This window comes from Petaurus breviceps, unplaced genomic scaffold, assembly GCF_028583685.1.
Source record: "Petaurus breviceps papuanus isolate PSGF00001 unplaced genomic scaffold, PetGlider_PUasm1.0 90417, whole genome shotgun sequence".
Taxonomy (NCBI): Eukaryota; Metazoa; Chordata; class Mammalia; order Diprotodontia; family Petauridae; genus Petaurus; species Petaurus breviceps.
Genome location: NW_027187245.1, coordinates 448,476 through 465,007, shown reverse-complemented (window position 1 = coordinate 465,007; position 16,532 = coordinate 448,476). Strand labels below are relative to the sequence as shown.

The 16,532-nt window shown below is 37.1% G+C and overlaps 1 protein-coding gene across 7 annotated transcripts in view; it reads left to right on the top strand.

Moving 5' to 3' along the window:
* LOC138177479 (protocadherin-11 X-linked-like) overlaps nt 1–16,532 on the top strand; it is a 482,211-nt gene that overhangs the window by 78,856 nt on the left and 386,823 nt on the right. For all 7 annotated transcript variants that reach the window (XM_069108666.1, XM_069108660.1, XM_069108664.1 and 4 more), the window contains one exon: nt 418–2,901. In XM_069108666.1, the coding sequence (XP_068964767.1) occupies nt 526–2,901 (2,376 nt within the window). In that variant the 5' untranslated portion in view covers nt 418–525. The remainder of the gene's footprint in view (nt 1–417; nt 2,902–16,532) is intronic.

Below are 16,532 nucleotides of genomic sequence, written 5' to 3'. Positions count from 1 at the left end.
TCTCCCTCCTTCCCCTTACATCTTGCTCCTCCTCCTCCTGGATCTCTTCTTTGCCTTGATTCCTGTTTCCCACTCCTTGAGAGCCATCTTCGCATTTTCAATAGAGACTAGGGATTCTGCCATTCTTTGGTGGTTTGATTTGAGGGATACAGCTTTAAATCAATTCTTTCATTTTACAGATGAGGAGACAGGCCCAAAGATGAGGAAACCAAGGTTTAAAAAGGTTAAATGACTACTCAATATTCCCCTTCTTCACTAGGAGCTAGAATGATAGACTAGAGTCCAGATCTCCTAAATACTTGTCTTGTGTTCTTTCTATTTTATTGGACTGCCTTGACTATTTGTCTAATGAAACTATATTGGACTCCTTAAAACATAATTGTACAATAAAAATCTTCATATCTTCTTGTCTTCCAGGGTTTAGGGGTATTTGGGCTTGATGTCATAGAAACACCTGAGGGAGAAAAATGGCCCCAACTAATTGTCCAAAAGGAGCTGGATCGGGAGGAGAGAGACACATATGTAATGAAATTGAAAGTCGAAGATGGTGGTTCACCTCCAAAGTCCAGCACAGCCATTTTGCAAGTTTCTGTGATTGACCTGAATGACAACCGTCCCGTCTTTAAGGAGACAGAGGTAGAAGTCTCCATCCCTGAAAATGCTCCTGTGGGCTCTTCAGTCTATCAACTCCGTGCCACTGATGCTGATGTGGGTGCAAATGCCCAGATCCGTTACTTTTTCAGCGATCTGATCAACGATCTTGCTAAGAAGCTTTTCGATATCAACAATGTCACTGGCCTCATTACTGTCAAGGAGCCCTTGGATAGGGAGGAGGCACCTATTCACAAGTTGATGGTTGCAGCAAGTGATGGAGGTTCACTACCAGCTAGGGCCATGGTGATAGTCAATGTCACAGATGTCAACGACAACCTCCCGGTAATCGACGTTAGATACATCATCAATACTGTCAATGGGACTGTGTACTTGTCAGAAAATGCTGGGCTCAATACCAAAATTGCTGTCGTTACAGTAATAGACAAAGATGCTGACCGTAATGGGAGAGTGACCTGTTTCACAGAGAATGACGTTCCTTTCCGATTAAAGCCGGTTTTTGAAAACCAATACCTGATGGAGACTTCCTCTTTCCTAGACTATGAGGCTATAAAAGAATATGAAGTAAAACTGATGGCTTCAGATGCCGGCAAACCCCCTTTGAATTACACTACTTCAGTTATTATCAAAGTCAAAGATGAAAATGACAATGCACCCATCTTCAGCCAGTCCAGCATAGGGATTTCTGTCCTCGAGAACAATGCTCCTGGCGCTGAACTGACAAAAATCAGTGCAACAGATGCAGACACTGGAAAGAATGGAGAGATCACTTACCTGATAGCTGGTGATCGCCCCTCTGCTTTCAGCCTGGATGGTCGTACAGGCATTCTGTCAGCAGTGGAGCAACTAGACAGAGAAAAGAAAGACAAATACACCTTCACAGTCACTGCAAGGGACAATGGGGTACCTCACCTGCAGTCCAATGCTACAGTGACTGTAACAGTCCTTGATCAGAATGACAACAGCCCTACTTTCACCCATAGTGAATACAACTTCTATGTCCCAGAAAACCTGCCCAAGCATGGCACAGTGGGACTCATCACTATAACTGATCCTGATGCTGGAGAAAATGGAGTTATCACTCTAACTATTCTAAATAACAACGGTAGTTTCATCATTGATTCAATAAATGGAGTCATCCGACCCAATATATCTTTCGATAGAGAGAAACAAGAATCTTACACTTTCGTAGTAATGGCCACAGATGGAGGCAGGGTGCCACGATCTTCATCTGCCAAGGTCACCATAAATGTAGTTGATATTAATGACAACAAGCCAGTTTTCATTTACCCTCCTACTAACTACACTTTCGAGTTTGTACCACTAGCTACAGAAATTGGCACACTTCTGTATGTAGTGATGGCTATTGATGAGGACACTGGCATGAATGCCGAAATCCGTTACCAAATTGAAGAAGGAAACAAAAAGAAATTATTCGAAGTGGAAGGAGCTTCAGGGAACATAACCCTGAAATCAAGATTTGTTCCTGCAGATCAAGGTTTACACAAGCTGTTGATCAAAGCTAGGGACTTAGGCCAACCTGACTCTATGAACAGCAAAATACTACTAAATCTATTTGTGAATGATTCTCTGCACAATTCTTCTTTCGTTGACGAGCTACTACGCAGAAATCGGGGAAAATCAGTGATCCGGAATGTTGAAAAGACTGATGTTGCAAGCACATCCAGCGTAGACTATATCAAGTACATCATTGCCATAATTTCTGGCTCCATGACTGCTGTCCTGATCATTGTTATTGCCGCAATTTTACGTTGCCGCCATTTCCCACGCCTCAAACCTGGAAGAAAGCAGAATTCAGAATGGGTTACTCCAAATCCAAACAACAGCGAGACAATAACTCTTAGTGCAAATGACAACAGTGGCACTAATAGTGTCATCCTTAACCTTGTCACCTTTGCCGAATCTGGGACTGATGATCTAGATAATGATGAAGAGGTCACTACCTCCTTAGATGCTGTCATTGATATCGAGGAAGACACCATGGAAAGGTACAACTGGGGTACCCATTCTTCTACTTTTAAGCCTGATGGCCCTGATTTGGCCCAACACTACAAAGCGACATCTCCTCAGCCAGCCTTCCAGATTGAGCCTGAGACTCCCGTGCATTCAAAGCACCATGGCATCCAGGAGCTGCCCGTGGACAACACTTTTGTGATGGGCTGTGACTCTCTTTCCAAATGTTCCTCTAGCAGCTCAGATCCATACAGCATTTCTGACTGTAGCTGTCAAGGAACCATCAAGACTACTGCCACCATTCACCCCCGACAGGTAACCCCAAATTCCTAGATGAATTTGGTATTTTCCTTTACTTTTTTAAAAAAATGTTTTTACTTAAGCCAAAGTATCATACATCTGTCTGGTCTGAAAAGATTAAAAGCTCTCAAGTATTGCCACCTATAGATTGTGGTGAACTGACATTAGACATAGAGAATTGGAATGAACTATGAGCTATGGGAAAATTTTATGTGGAATTAGGGTCAGTCCTGTCTGTAGATGGCAGTATGGTACTTCCTGTGTTAATGTAGAATGTTGTTAAACAATTTGTGAAAAACAAAGAGGGGTTATGGTATTGTCCTCGGCCCTATGAGATACACAGGAATATAAGTTATCAAGACCATGTGCTGAGCAATAAAGTTTTTCAGGATCTGATAAGTGACTTGTAAGGCTAATGGAGTTTGCAACTTCAGTCCTTACTTGGATGAAGCTACAAAGCCTAAGGGTCTTTTAAAAGTGGGCAAGATAGTTTTCCCCCAAAGAAATGAGAGTGCCATTTTCAGAGCAGAAACTCATTATCTTACTTTGGCTCATGGAAATCTCTCCTAATTCATATAATGTGGAGAAAATAAGACTAGAAAGAGAAATGTAGACATATACTTTGCTTTTATTTTGGTAGCAGAGAGTGAAATGCATAAATGATGCATGGTTCTAGTCACTCTTCCTAGTATTTGTGTATTGATGAGAAATAGTCAATATCCTTTAAGATCCATTCTTCACTGAGATTTTTTTTTGATGCAAAGTGTGTTTTGTGTGGTATATTTGGAGGGAAAGTAGGACAAATGAGTGTGACTACATTTATTATAAATCTAAAGACTAGGGAATTAATTAAAATAGCTACTTTATATGTCTGTATTTGAGAAGAAATATGTCAAGGTTGATTTATACTAGGCATTGGAATTCACACATGGATGCAGTTGTTTCCATTTATTTTATTGTTTTCTTAATGAAGTCAAAACACAGACTTCTTTGGTATATTTTGTTCCTTCCAGTGGAAGTCATACCTTGAGTTGAGCTTTTCGTTCCTTGTGTTTAAGCTATAATGAATCTAAAAAAATCCCAGTCTCTCTCTCTCACAGGTGGTACAGAAAAGCTTTGAAAAACTGTATTTGATAAGATAATAGCATTTAAAAGGAAGAGCAAATTCCCTCTTCCCTAAATTGAGCCAGTCTATCAAGTTGAAAGAAATTATGAAAATGGGTCACTGATGATTTTTAAAACTTTAATTGCAGATCATATGTATGATCCGACTCTACCACAAGGTGAATTTTTTTTGTCAGTCACATAATGGTCTGAAATGTTTGCTTCAGTGCGAATTCTTATTGCAGTTCTAGGAATTCTGCCTTTTTTCCAGAGTAGATCTGCTGAAATAGTGTAGGAAAAGACAACTGGACCTTCAGATAGGTTTTGCATCAGAAAGCCCTGTTCTAAAGAAAACCTAAAGGGAAAAGGTTATTTCCATGGGGTTGAATGCCATGTGTAGTGGGTCTATGTTCACTCTCTATTGTTCTAAAGTGTCAGCTCCCTCTTATTTCTTAATTCTTATCTAGAAGATTTTTTTCTAATGGCTTTTTTAACAACAGAAAATCATGGTGGACATCAAGATTGTGGTGTACACCTTTGTATGTTTGACTCTTAAGAGACTTTAAAAGATCTCGTAGCACAGATATAAAAACATATAAATGTATAAAAAGCTTGATTTATACTCTTTGAGAAGCATCATTCTGAAGATGGATTATAAGTTAGTTACGAAGAAGAAACTAGTGTTTGTTTTTTACATTTTTCTTAATCTCTGAAAGTGATTCCCAGCTGCAAATATTTTGTTGAACTAAAAGAAATGAGATATGGGATGAGGGAAAATCACTTATTTTGCTGTTTTTGATGCTATATAAAATGCCTGCAAATACATCCAAATCTCTCCCATCCTTGAAAGACCTCTCACTAGATCTCACCATCGCTGGCATTCTATTTCTCCCCTCCCTTTCTCATCTACAGAGTTCTACTATTTCCTCTACTCTCATTCTTTTTAACCTTCTGAAATCTGTTTTCTGACCTCAACACTTAGCTGAAACTGCTCTGTCCAAAGTATCAATGGTTTCTTCATTGCTATATTGAATGACCTTTTCTTGATATTCATATTTTTTGGCCTCTTTTTAGCAACTGACGCTGTTTGGCCACCCTCTCTTAAATTCTCTTTCCTCTCTGGGTTTTCATGACACTGCTTTCTTCTGGTTGTGCTCTTACCTTTATGATATCCTTCTCAGTCTTCTTTCCTGGATCTTTATACTCCTTTTAAGTCAAGTCAAGCATTTTATTAAGCACCTACTACATGCCAGGCGCTGTGCTAAGTGCTCATACCCACTAACTGTGGGTAGAACTCAAAATTCTATCTTGGACCCTCTTTTCTCTTTACATTCTGTCATTTGGTAATCTCATTGGCTCTCATCATTCCATAACCATTTTAATGTCGATGAGTCCCAGATCTATACATGCATCCTAATCTAACTCTTGAGGTTAGTCCCAGATTGCACACAAACTATTAGACATTTTAAAATTGGATATCACATCTCCATCTCTGGCTCAGTAAGACAAAAGCCAAACTCATCTTTTCACCCAAACTCGTCCTTCTTTAGAACTTTCCTTCTTCTGGTAAGGACACCACAGTCCTTCTCGTCCCCCAAGCTGATAACATCAGAATCACCTTTCACTTCTCACTTCCCCTCTGTCATCTAAAACCCTTTCAGTCCGGAATCTAAACTAACGCTCTGAGCTTATACATTCTTCCCCATTCACACGTTTTGTAGATCAGCCCAACTGGCCTTCTCGTTCTGCTCCACACAGAATATTTCATTTTCTTTGTGCTTTTGTCCAGGCTTTCCTTCATGACTGGAAAGCAGTGCCTCCTCTCCTTCACTTCTCAGAGTCTCTGCTTTCCTTTAAATCTCTGGCTTCCTCAAGCACCAGATTTCTTGATCAACTCTGTCTGCTAGTACTTCCCCATTACCTTGTATATACTTTGTAAATATTTTCCATATACTTTACTTATGTGTTTCTTGAAAGCTTCTTGAAAGCACAGGTTTCATTTTCGTTTTTATTTCACCAGCACCTGGCACACAGTAGATGTTTGATGAATGCTTGTTGAGTGATTGAATGTAGAAAATTTAGTCCATTTATTTCATTCAATTTTATTTTATTTTTAGCTCCAGATTCTTTCCCCTGTACCCTATTCTCCACTCACTGAAAAGGAAAGAAACACAAAACCCATGACAGATATGAAGTCTTTAGTCTGTATTATAATACTTATTGTGGAAGAATAATGGCAAGTCATAATGTTAAGCTATAGTTTAAATCATGCCATACCAGAAATTCTGCAGATATATGAAAAAAATAGAAAATACATTCTTGATGGACAAAGGACTCAGTACATAATGAGGATATTATTGTATACCAGCAATATACTTAGTAAAAAGCCAGTGTGTAGAAACTTACATCAGCTGCTATATTTCGAACCTAATAGAAAAGGCATACCCCATCAGTATGCAGGTTCTACACAGAGATGACTGTAGCAATTAAATCTTACAATGACAATGTGAATAGAGGGTCAGCATTGACTATAAAAAAACGGACTCCTCCAAACTGTTCTTCACATGGTTAAAAAAAAGGGGAGTTGAGAAGGCAAGAGTCCATCCATACCTGGAAATGTCAGCGTTTGAAGGTTTTCAATCCAATTAGGAAGTTTGAGATTGATTCTGTCAAAGTGCACATGATAGGAGTCCCAATCTACCAATCTGCTAATTAGTAACTGCCCTACCTTGGAAAATTGAGGCAAAGTTTGCTTCTGACCCTTCTAGATATGATTTAGTCTGTAAGAAGAACCAAGAAGACATATTAATACTAGTCCCTGACATAAAATATAAGTGGTATATGCTAGTATGTTCAGAAAATGTTGTAAATGTGAAATAGTATCAGTTTTTGGAATTTCAAATATGTAAGATAGAGTGGTTAAGTGATCAGTTTTGTCATGCAATGTCTGGAAATACCCTAATTCACATAACCTGAGTTGGAAGAGACTTCCTAAACCATCTAGTTTAAACTGTACCTGGAAAAAATCCTGTCTGCTCTTCTTCAGTTCTAACCATGAACACTTTCTTCGCTCCTGTTACTTGATCTTGAGGCTAGTTCCTTCATGCTGTTATATTTCAGATAATAAGAAGCTTAATACTTCAATTACAATATGTCATTGGCTTCTTTCTCCTCTCTGTTACCTGCCTTTTCCCTAAGCAATTCTTCCCCTTCATCATTGCTTCATATAATTTCCTTTGCTGTTATCTTCTTTACTTCCTCCTTGGCACACCTAGTAATAATTACCTTTCCATGATAGACCCAATCCTAACTGTTGAGAACTCCAAGAAAATTGGAGGCTGAGCAGAGAAGGATCTTGCCTGATGGACCCTACTCCAACAGAATTCTCTACTTCCTGGTGTCAAAAAATAACCTGGGCTCCCCTGCTAGGAGCTTGAATAGGATTAGCTAGGCATAGAGGCATCATGGCACTCCTAATGACAGCTTGAACTCCTTGTGTTGGTGTTTGCATGACTACTCACTGATGTTTCCAGAATTGCTTTATAAAGATTGTTTGGTCCTGTATAACTGTGTTGAACCACTGCTGAATCTAGCGTTCACCCTCTACAGTTTCTGTAGCCTCATACCACCCAAAGAAGTAAATATATCTCAGTATATTTCAAAGTATCAGACATCATATTTGACACATGACTTCCTCCTACATAATCCTTTTTGCTGATTTTGCCTCATCATTTTTCTTTTTTTTGAGGTTTTATTGATGCCTTTGTTTTCTATACCACATTTTCCTGAAATAACCCACCTGTATCACTGAGTCCTCCTTTTTTTTTGCTTTTTGGAGGAGCAATTGGGGTTAAGTGACTTGCCCAAGGTCACACGGCCAGTTTTTTGTGTTAAATGTATGAGGGTGGATTTGAACTCAGGTCCTCCAAGGGCCAGTGCTCTATTCACTGCACCACCTAGCCACCCCTGAGCCCTCCTTTTCTAACAAAGAGAAACAGATAAACAAAATCAGTGGAATGACCACACCTAAATGTGCACGCACGCATCACTCTGTTCCAGTAGTACCCATAAACCTCTGCAAAAATGAGAGTATTTCATCTGTTCTCTCAGACCAATGTCAGTCATAATGTTTAGTTTGAATTGTGCTGCCTTCTAGAATTGTTTTTTGTTTTGAGTACTGTAGTCATTGTACATATTATTATTCTGGATATTGTGCATCGGGTAATAGGTTTTTCTGAATTCCTCATATTTGTCATTTCTTATAGAGGAATCATATTTTATTATGTTCATATGCTACAATTTGTGCTGCTATTCTTTTGATGACCATCAATTTTGTTTTCACTTTCTTCTTAACCTTGAAAATGCTGTTATGAACATCGAGGACCTTTCTTATTTTGACTCTCTTGGGGTTTATGCCCAATAATGGGATCTTTGGGTTGAAAGATATGAACAAATTGATGACTTTTGTCATATAATTGAACATTATTTTTCAGAGCTGTTATACCAATTCACACATCTAGTAATAGACTATGAATATACTTTTCTTCCCACATCCCATCCAGCATTCATTTATTCCATCTTTTGTCATCTTTGCCAATTTGATGGATAGGAAGTGAAACCTCAGAACTGTTTAACTTGAATGTTTCTTTTTTCTTATTTAGAGAATTTTTTTCATTTCTTCTTAATAGTAGTCTTATTCTTTGATCACTTATCTTTGGGGCTCATGTTTAATTTTTCACCAAATATTAGAACAACTTCCCAAGGTTTCATGCCCTATTACATTTTATATACATGTGATGTACTCAAGTATCAAGGCTAAGCAGAAACATTTGTTGACCATATCAAGAGGTGAAGACCACAAATTTGAGCACTTTTGACCAAGAACAAATCCTGTGGTATGATTCCTTCAAATAATAAAAGAATTTCTGGCTATGGTTATAATGCATGTTCATATAAATGTCATCATACAAAGACTGTCCCCATTCAAAATCATCTTTTTTCCTTCTTATACTAAAAGTCATAATTATCCATTTTGTGAGCATAGGAACAGATAGTGAAAAATCAGGGATCAGCAAATGTAATTAATGTCTGAATCATAGCATGGCAGATTTACCTTGAAAACTGAGAAATTATATTCTCCTATCCACAAGGGACAGAGTTTGCAAAGCAAATTTTAAAGGTTCTTGTGCTTGACACCTTTGTAGAAAGCAAATATCTAGTCTGCTCCATGAAAAGAAAAAACTAAAATGAGCCATACAGATTTGGCGTAGAAAAGGGGGGGGGGTTTCCAGTGGCAGGCCTAAAAGGCTGCCATAGAGTTACTCAGCTAGCCCTTTATCTTTGGTCTATGCTTTGAATGAAAATTGCTACAAATGACTAACAAGGAACGTTTATTGACATTTTGACTTTCTTGGAGTTGCATCCCCTATATATTTGACCTCAGGAGACAAGAAAAGTCATCAGCTTCATTCAGCATTTACAAAGGACTTAACATTTTTACAAGCATCAAGTATTTCACTTCCTGTTAAAATGGAGATGGGTGTTACCTGGAGCGAAGCTGTATTTCTTTATCATGATAAGAATATAGTAATAGTTATCCTACATTGTTTAACTGTTGGATGAAATCTTAACAGCCCTCAAGGTTTAGAAGGATAAAATCTGCCATGATGGCTTGGGGAAATGGGCTTTTTGTAAAGGTTGTCTAAAATTCTTAGAAGGATAGGTAGAACAAAAGGTTAAGGGAAGAGTAAAAGGATCATATGTTGCTATGGATTTCTTATGTTTGTGCATTGCTTTTTACTTGCCAAAGTCCTTCGCAATGTGTTGTGCCATACTTTATACTTGCCAAAGTCCTTCACAGTCTGTTGTCTTATAGGGATGGAAGACCAATAGCTCATAAAATATTTCAGGTTCTCTGATAGAATTAATTCTAAGGTCCATAAATGAAGACTGAAAAAAAATACATCTTGGGTTCCAATTAAAATGAATCCTCCTGGGAAAATGCTTTAAATATGTGCTATATCTGCCTTATCTAGTGTTCAGACTATGACTGATCTTATTTGTGTGTGAAATATGAACTATGGTAGTGGTTTCTTTTATTTCATGGAAGAAAAAATGATTTTTCTTTCCACATGAAATCCTAGGAGTAGACCCTGAAAATGGAATGGTGCCATTCTTTCCCCCTTACAAATTGGCCTGGTACATGGAAAGGAAAGAGCTTTTTTTAAACTTTCTTTTAACAGTATTATCTAGTGGTTCATAAAAAAGCTTATTTTAGGTTCAAGTTTTAAAAAATCATTAAATAATAAAATATACTTCAAATTGGAGGATACAAAAATTTGTATTTCTAGATAAGTATTCATTTTAAGAATGATGTTGATTCCCCTGATCCCTCATTTTATGTGATTCGAGAAGTAGAAGAAAGCCATTGATTTCCTATACCAACAAAATCAGAGGCCTACTCCCTAACCCTATGACCCATTTGTATTCATATTATAGTTGAATCAGAGAATGAATAGGACCTTCAAGAGAGATAATGTTGGAGGAAAACAGAGTTCCTAACACTGGACATTGGGATATGCTGACATTGAATAGAGAAAAAGAAGGATCCAGAACATGAAACAGAGCAGAATCAATGAATAAGACAGAAGGAGGGCACTAAATAATGTTGTACAACTAAGTCCAAGGAAGTAAGGAATATTCAGAAGGTCATCAACTGTCTCAGATGCTTCAGATATCCCAAATGTAGAGAAATGAGAGACTAGCTTTGGATTTGGTCACTGGTGCTGTACCAGAAAGCAATTTAAGCAGAGGGGTAGGAAGTAGAAGTCCAGATTGGGGTGAAGGAGCAAGTAGGTAGTGATTGAATGATCAAATGATATAATATTTGTAAAGTACTTAGCACAATGTTTGGCATACAGCAAACATCTAATAAATGCTTGTTCTCTTCCCTTCTTGTTTATGCGAAATGGAGGTAACCATTTATCCAAAGACAGGATCAAGGGCAAGGAGAAGTTCTTTTCAAGATGATGGCAGGGAGGGAAACCTGGGCACATTTGAAGGTAGAAGGGAAGAAGTCAGTCAAGGAAAAATGGAAAGTTGCTAGTAGGAGAGGATAATGGAGACTTCCAGCCCCATAAAAGGAATGGAATGTGGAAGACAGGTGAAGAAATTCGCTTTGGAAAGGAAGGGTGTTAATATTCTGAAATGAGAAAGAGGGAAGGATTAGGGAGGAGCAGAAAAACAGTCATCTTAAGGTGGAGAAGAATATTTATGAGGCCAACATTTATCATTAAGTACATGATACGGCACTATAAGACATACATTAAAGTGATGAGATGGACTCAGAATCAGTCAAGAATATGCACATGTATTTAAATCTCATCACTAGATAGCCTGACAGAATCAGTCCAACTCTGGCTGTTTCATATATATGCATATTTAATTTGGCTGTCAAAATACTTGTTCATTGAGAAACTAACATCATTGCCTTGTGACTAATTTGGCCAAAAAAATGTCCAAAAGAAGTAATTTTATGACTGATTTGGATTGCTTGGTGAGCAACTCTTATGTGTCTTCTCATTGGTAACTAGATGACCTAATGGAGAAAATAGTCCTAATATTGCCCTGGAATTTTGAAACAATGACTGCTTTGATATAGTTATTAACATGGTTTTTAATAGATAAGTTCAATTCATAAATGTCAGCTTCATTGATTTCTTCTTTTTGATCATATTTTCATGTGTGATTTGAAGGGCATCCATATTTAATTATATGTATATAACTTATATTTGTATTCTATATTTATATAATTTATATATTTTCTTATAACATAAATTTGTATATATGTATGTGTACACACACACACACATCTTTTTTCTTTCAAGACCAAATAGCATATTGCTCATTTTTGTTAAGATATTTTGCTTTTCCTTGAGTAGGCTCCACTTTGATTTATGTAAGAGTAAAAAATGTCATCTGTTAACCCTTTAAAAAATTAACACATCTAGCTTTCATTGTCAAGGAAAAGGAAGCTAATTACTCATTTTGCTCTATTGTTGAACTGTTCCATGGTTCACTTAAAAGGCAAAAAAGCATATCTGGCCAGTCACTCTTGCATTCACACTATCTCAAAAAGTGAAAATATGCAGGGCTCTAACACACAGGACCATTTCAACACCACTTTTACATAAATTATTCATATTTGCAATTCATTAACTCCTACTTTCCCCAACTAATAAGTCACTTTTCATTTATGCATTCCAAGAAGAAGGAAGTCATCTAGAACACATGATGATGTAAGAGATTTCATGTCAAATAGTTATCTAGCACCCATGAGTTGCTGGCTATATTTAAAATTAAGTGAGATGACATTAATGTATAGAAAAAAAATATTTACCACATCTCCACAAGGCAGATATATTTGGCATTTGTTCTTATGCTCTGAGGCCTTTTATACACTGGCAGAAATCAATGCATTGTTTATAGAAAGCTCCAGAGAATTGTTCTGTTTTCATCATGTAGGAACTGAGTCAGCTTTAAATTTTACTCAAAGGCAGCATATTAGTTTCACTTCTTTGGTTTTGCTGTGATAGTGGGGGAGGAAACAACACTATCTATTAGCAATGATAGGTTAAGCTTCTTGGATCACATCTTATTTCTAACCCCCTCATTTTTGAGGAATTTCCCCTTCTTCCCTTCCTACATTCTTCCATTACAGGGAAGAGCTTAATTTTCTGTTAATAAACTGGGACACTGGTTAGCTTGTTTTCATGAGGGAAATTCAAGGTGATATTTAGTAAACAATTCATTGTTCATCTCTCACCTGTACCATGCTGCTGATCTTGACTGTATAATTGAAGCATGGACTGGTTAAGTCATGAAATCATTCTGTGAAGTCATCACTTGCTGGGTCAGGGATTTGATCTGTGTGTATGAGGATTGCAAAAAAAAGGGGGGGGGGGGTGGCCAGGTGTCTCAGAGAGTAAGAGCACCGGCTCCAGTGTCGGGATGACTTGGGGATCAAATCTGGGCTCTGATACTTAGCACCACACTCAGAAATAATTGGCCATGTAATCTTGAGCAAGTTACTTAACCCTGATTGCTTTAAAAAAGTTGAATTACTTTATCTCTATTGTGAAACACAATATCATTCCCCTTCAAATATCCTTAGCTGTGAACATATTGTCCCCTGAGAATAAACTTCCTTAAGAAAACACCTCACACCTCTGTTCTACCCCTTAGTAAAAGGAACCATTTTGTGCATTTGTTCATTTGGTTAATTATTCAAGAAATAATTTTATTGATGTCATGTAGATTTTGTTTTATTAGTACAAGGAATTCCTGGTGTGGAAGCTCTCTCTACTGATAGAATTTATTTATAATTTATAGTCTTAGAGAATTTCCTTCAGATAATGAGAAGTTAAAACATTTGCCTATGGTCACAGAGCTGGTATTGCTGAGCAGCAAGACTTGAACCCAGGTCATTTTTATTCCAAAGCCAGCCCTCCATACATTATGCCACACTTCTCTCCATTTAGATAGACCTCAGGAAACTTTTTCAACATAATAGTTGAAACAAAAGGTACAAATAAATTATAAACCTGTAGTCTAGAGAAGAATTAGAGATGGCAAGTGACTATGAAAAGTTATGCAACTACTCTTGAGGGGATGATTTAATTTCAAAATATGAGTATGTTTTCCTGGCTTCAGCTGTAAGATAAATGGTTGATGTCTAGAGAGAACTAAGACAAATACCTATCATATCTCTATTATGCTTGCTTGGTAGCTTACTCTAAATCAAATTCTATTATGTGTAAAATGAATGTCCACAAGCAACACTGAACCTAAAAGTTCTCAAACATGATGCCTTGCTTTTGCAAGGGGCAAACGGATTCCCAAGCCCAAACTATAAGGGATCACTGCAGTCCTTCTTATACTGTAATCTTATACTGAAAGAATTCAGATATAAGTCAATGCTCATTGCCAACATGGATGAAAATTTTATGTGTGTTATTAATTTGTCATTATTACAAATTTTCTTGAAAGGATATAACAATTTAAAATGAACTTAGGTTGGTAGTGGCAATTTGAGCGAGAATTATATGTATGTATAGTATCTGTAGATCCTTAACTACTGATGTTATCTATAGAAAGATAACATAAGGAACATTATAAAACATCATCTCATGGTAATGTCTTTGGGCTGGATCTGTACCAACCCCTCAATACCATAAAATGTTTTACCCCAAGTATTTTATCTGCTAGTGTGTGTGTGTATACATACATACATACATATATATGTATATATATGAGTATATGCCTCCATGGTGCTCAAGAATGAGTGAAAAATAAACCAGAGAGTGAGCTACTCACAGCCTATCAAAGGATTTTGTCTGTTTAAATCCCCTAAAGATAGTAAGAGGAATAAGTCATTTGAAATGGGATTCAAAAAGGGAGAGAATCAGTTGGGGCATTAAGACAGTATTGCCTATGTTGGTATTTGTATAACCAGAGCTGTCTTCAATCTTATCCATGGCTGGTTTCAGCGAGTTACTATTACAATGTAAAAAGAACAAAGCTGCCCACAGATGTCTAATTGAAACTCGGTTTTTGTCAAAGCCTATTTCTTTTTAGATACTACTAGTTGCCTGTCACATAGTTAAAATATCTGGATTACACTGGGCTGTATTCTCTTCTTGCTAAATAGAAGACATTAACAATATTAGCTCCCAGGTTTGAGGGAATTTATTTGCTGTTGCTGTCATGCTGTAAATACACAGTATGATTTTTTTTTATCAAGAGCCAACATTATGGTAATACAGAATGGGACATAATAAATGAGGCTCTAAATAGATGATGGGAGGGCTAAAGTATTGAAATCTATTGGTCACAATTATGACAGTGCCAATAAACCAATGGCTGGAACAATTATTTTCTATGCAAAATAAAATAATTATTGGTTCATATAATGAATTAGACAAATATTCTTTCTAGATATGCTGTTCAAAAATTAATTCATTCATTTAATCAATATTCATTGAGTAAATACTATATGCAAGGCAATTTGATCGGCATGGTAGAGATAGGAGAAGACCTATAGCTTTGCATTGGAACAAAGAAACACTTCTTTGTTAATAAATAATTTAGGAGCCTGAATTTGCAGAGATTTAGGCCTCCTTCATGGAGGTATTTATACTCATGCAAATATTTTAATTGTTATCATTATTAACACTTCTATACCTTCTAAGCTGTCTTCACTTCCTGTCTCATATTCTCTTTTCATATTTATTGACCATGAAATTTAGCCAGCAAAAGAAAGTTCAGGATAGATAATTCTGATTGATATGTGCTTTGGATAGACATGGTCAAAATGGCTAATTAATCCATGGTTATTTTTTTAATTGGGCAGGTGAGTGGGACATATAGACCATTGTAGGTACGATGCTGGGATTATAGTCAGGAAGATCTAGCTTCAAAGCCTACTTCTGATCATGTGCAAGGCATTTAACCTTGATGTGCCTTAGGCAACTCATTTGAACTTAATTATTGGACTTAATACTTGACCTGCTTAGGGAGAAGTTGTTCAAAACAAGGAATTCTCCTTCATAAATCACTGCTAAAATGCTGATAACAAAGTGCATAGGCCCCAGTCCACTGAAGGTAAGAAATTCCTCCTCCAACTGAGTGTGGTAGGAAACTGAGGCTGAGGCTGGGGCTCTTCTCTCCAAGTGATTCCTTCTTAGGGTCTTTGCCAGAATGCTTAATAACCCTAATTTCCAAGATGTTGGACTTCTCCATTCCAAACTAACTTTCTAATTTTACATACCCTCCATGGCTGTAGTTATCTAGACTTAGCATTGTTATTGTTGTTGTTATCAATGGTTCACAGCCTCTAGGCCACAGCCCTCACTAGAAAATTCTGAATTGCTGTGAAGGAACCACAGGCAGCTAGTTAGATGGCACAGTGGACGGAACATTAGGCCTGCACTCAGGAAGACTCGAATTCAGATCCAGCCTCAGACCTTACTAGTTGTATGATGTTGGGCAAGTCACAACTGCTGTTTGGCTCAGTTTCCTCATCTGTGGAGATAATAGCATCTTCCCCCTACAGTTGTGGTGAGACCCAGATGAGATAATGTTTTTAAATGGATTGGCATATTGCCTGTCATATAGTAAGCAGTAGAGAAATGCTATAATGATAATAAGTAGTAATATAGCCTTGTATGCAAAAGAAAAACCATTGCTTTGATCTTTAGCTTCAAAAAATGGGCAGTGTGACTCAGTATGGTAAATAAGTGAACATCCCTTCTGTAGACTGAATAAATGTCTTTCATGTATTTGGATTACTAAGTTTCAAAGGTATGTAGAGGATGTAGTGATTAATATTATTCCACTTCATTAAAAGTGTTACTGAATTCAGAGTATCTTTTTATCATTACTCCAAGGATAGGATTCACAGATTCTCTGAAAGGTGTTATTAAATTCCTTCTTTTGGTCATTTTCTCAGTCCACCAATACTAATAGAATGGTTACCATCATAC